Genomic DNA, 2,441 nt, shown 5'->3' with positions numbered 1-2,441 from the left:
GTGGGTTATGTTGAGGGCATTCTGGTGTCTATGTTCTTTCTTCTATCTCTGAGCTAGCTAGTATCCTGAACCATGAATATGCCACCTTTGCATCATGATATGGTGTATGATGCTGCAAAAAAGAAAGTTGATAGCATGTTTTTTTGTCGCTCATGTATACTGTACTGTGTACTTTCTAAGCACGTAGCCGTTGGCGACGCTGTCAGGAATCGAATGCCATCCGTTTTGCAGCTACATAAATAGCCGCCCGTGTCTTACAGCCCAACCAACCAACCAGCCAAGCACAACGACTACTGTTTGCTGCGTCTCTGCACTTGCTAAGGTGACTCACTCACTGTCGGCCATGGACAACTCTTCAGATGCTCACAGGTGCCCACCGCTCCATCTTCTCCATCTTCAGATTATACTGCTTTTGTATTCTCTGTTACGTACGTGATGATTACATGTGCCACATTGCACTGTCACACGTACTACAACATACTCCCTCCGTAAAGAAATATAAGTGCGTTTAGATCACTACTCTAATAATGTAAACGCTCTTATAAAAGTTTACAAAGGGAGTACTATGAGGGTGTTTGTTTCCAGGGATTTATTGGCTTAGGGACTTAAAAAAGTCCCTATAAGTCCCATCTAAACCAAACAGGAGGGACTTATAGGGACTTAAAGTGGGCATTTGGGACTTATGAAATAAGACTCTCAAGGAGGGACTTATAGTTGTAATATGATCTTATAGGGACTTATAAGTCTCAGGAACCAAACAGGTAGCGAACCAACCTGTGATTGGATGGTTAGAGAGACTGTGGTATCCCCAGCCCACCAGGGTTCAAATCCTGGTGCTCGCATTTATTCCTGGATTTATTTCAGAATTTCCGGCGATGCGCATTTAGTGGGAGGAGACGTTCCCGTCGATGACGAGGTGCCTACGGTGACTTCGTAAATTTCAAGATGATATGCCGGCTCAGTCTTTCGGAGGTGCTCATAGGGGTAGGGTGTGCGTGTGTGCGTTCATAAAGATGAGTGTATGCGTGTTTATATGAGCGCTTGTGTCTGTACTGATGTTAAAAAAAAGGAACCAAACATGTAGGTACTTTTTAGGGACTTGAGACTTATAAGTTGGGACTAAAAAAAGTCCTAGGACTTATGAACCAAACAGGGCCTATATACGTTTTCTTCATGCTGACGAGGGGTTCTTGGGTGTGCAGCCGTCACAGGTGCGCGGCGTGCTACCGTCAGTTCAACAGGATGGAGCACCTGTTGGAGCACATGCGATCGTCGCACCACTCCCACCATGAGCCCCGCTGCGGTGTCTGCAGCAAGCACTGCCGCTCCCTTGACGCGCTCCGCGACCACCTTGGCTTTGGCGCCTCCCTGCCCTCCAAGCCTGCCTGCGCCACCGCCTTCCAAGCCCGCGGCTGCCTGCTCTGCCTCGCCGTCTTCCCCACCGCCAGCGCCCTCCGCGCACACTGCGCCGCATGCAAGCTCTCCCGCGCTCCGATCCCCTCTTCCGCGCAGAGCCTCACGAGGACTATGTTGAGGATGGGCGTGCGAGGCGGTGGGGGCGCGGTGGCGCTGGGGTGCAAGATGGTCGGCAGCGGGAGCGATGGCACCCTCGACGTGTGCGCGCACGTCTGCGTCGTCGACGAGCAGGAGGTCATCCTCTACGAGAGCTTCATGAAGCCCCTCATCCCGGTCACGCACTACCGGTACGAGACCACACGGATCCGGCCCGAGCACCTCCGCGACGCGCCGACGGTGAAGCAGGCGATGAGGCGTGTGCATGACATCCTCCTCAACGGTGAGCAGTCCTACTCCTACCCCTCACGCGGCGCCGCCCGGCTCCTCGTCGGCCACGGCCTGGAGCACGACCTCGATGCGCTCGGCATCACTACCGGAACAGGGCCATACCCCGACGGCCAGAACAATGCCGACGGCCCCCGTCGGCTTCTTCGGAGATATGCCGACAGCCTGGTTCTGGCCGTCGGCGTACAAAGGCCGTCGGGTTACGCAGAGATAAGCCGACGGCACCCGTCGGCATAGAACGGCCGTCGGCCTAGCTACATATACGCCGACAGCTCCCGTCGGCTTACGAAGGCCGTCGGCATACACGTGGGGCCCGGCCACCCCCTGGCAAACGGCGTCAGAGCTATGTCGACGGCCTAGACGGGGGGCCGTCGGCATAGGTCCGCAGGCCACGTCATTGATCCAGGCCGCACCATGCAGAGCCTATGCCGACGGCTGCCGTCGGCATATCTGCCACGTCAGTGATCCGCGGCACGCTGGTCGGATCTATGCCGACGGCTAGGCCGTTGGCATAGTTAGATTTTTTTCCGTACATATTTTTTAATGTTTTTTTGTGTATTATTATATCAACTAACATGTAGCATGTTAAATATAAACATACATATGAATATATATGTAGTTTGTATTTTTTTCATATATTA

The 2,441-nt window shown here is 53.2% G+C and overlaps 1 protein-coding gene across 1 annotated transcript; it reads left to right on the top strand.

Moving 5' to 3' along the window:
• Positions 1–343: 343 nt before the first annotated feature.
• Positions 344–2,160, top strand: LOC119279272 (apoptosis-enhancing nuclease-like). The gene is made up of 3 exons (XM_037560570.1): positions 344–369; positions 1,203–1,898; positions 2,073–2,160. Exons 1-3 carry the CDS (start codon positions 344–346, stop codon positions 2,158–2,160), a joined length of 810 nt encoding a protein of 269 aa, XP_037416467.1.
• Positions 2,161–2,441: the final 281 nt, after the last annotated feature.

This window comes from Triticum dicoccoides, chromosome 3B (genome assembly GCF_002162155.2).
Source record: "Triticum dicoccoides isolate Atlit2015 ecotype Zavitan chromosome 3B, WEW_v2.0, whole genome shotgun sequence".
Lineage (NCBI taxonomy): Eukaryota > Viridiplantae > Streptophyta > Magnoliopsida > Poales > Poaceae > Triticum > Triticum dicoccoides.
This window is presented reverse-complemented; position numbering and strand designations above follow the sequence as displayed.

Excerpts from the sequence above, each read along its gene's own strand:
- LOC119279272 (XM_037560570.1), top strand. The coding sequence starts at position 344 with ATGGACAACTCTTCAGATGCTCACAG. Across the intron at positions 370-1,202 it reads AACTCTTCAGATGCTCACAG|CCGTCACAGGTGCGCGGCGT; the intron begins GTGCCCACCGCT and ends TTGGGTGTGCAG. Across the intron at positions 1,899-2,072 it reads GGCATCACTACCGGAACAGG|CTCCCGTCGGCTTACGAAGG; the intron begins GCCATACCCCGA and ends ATACGCCGACAG.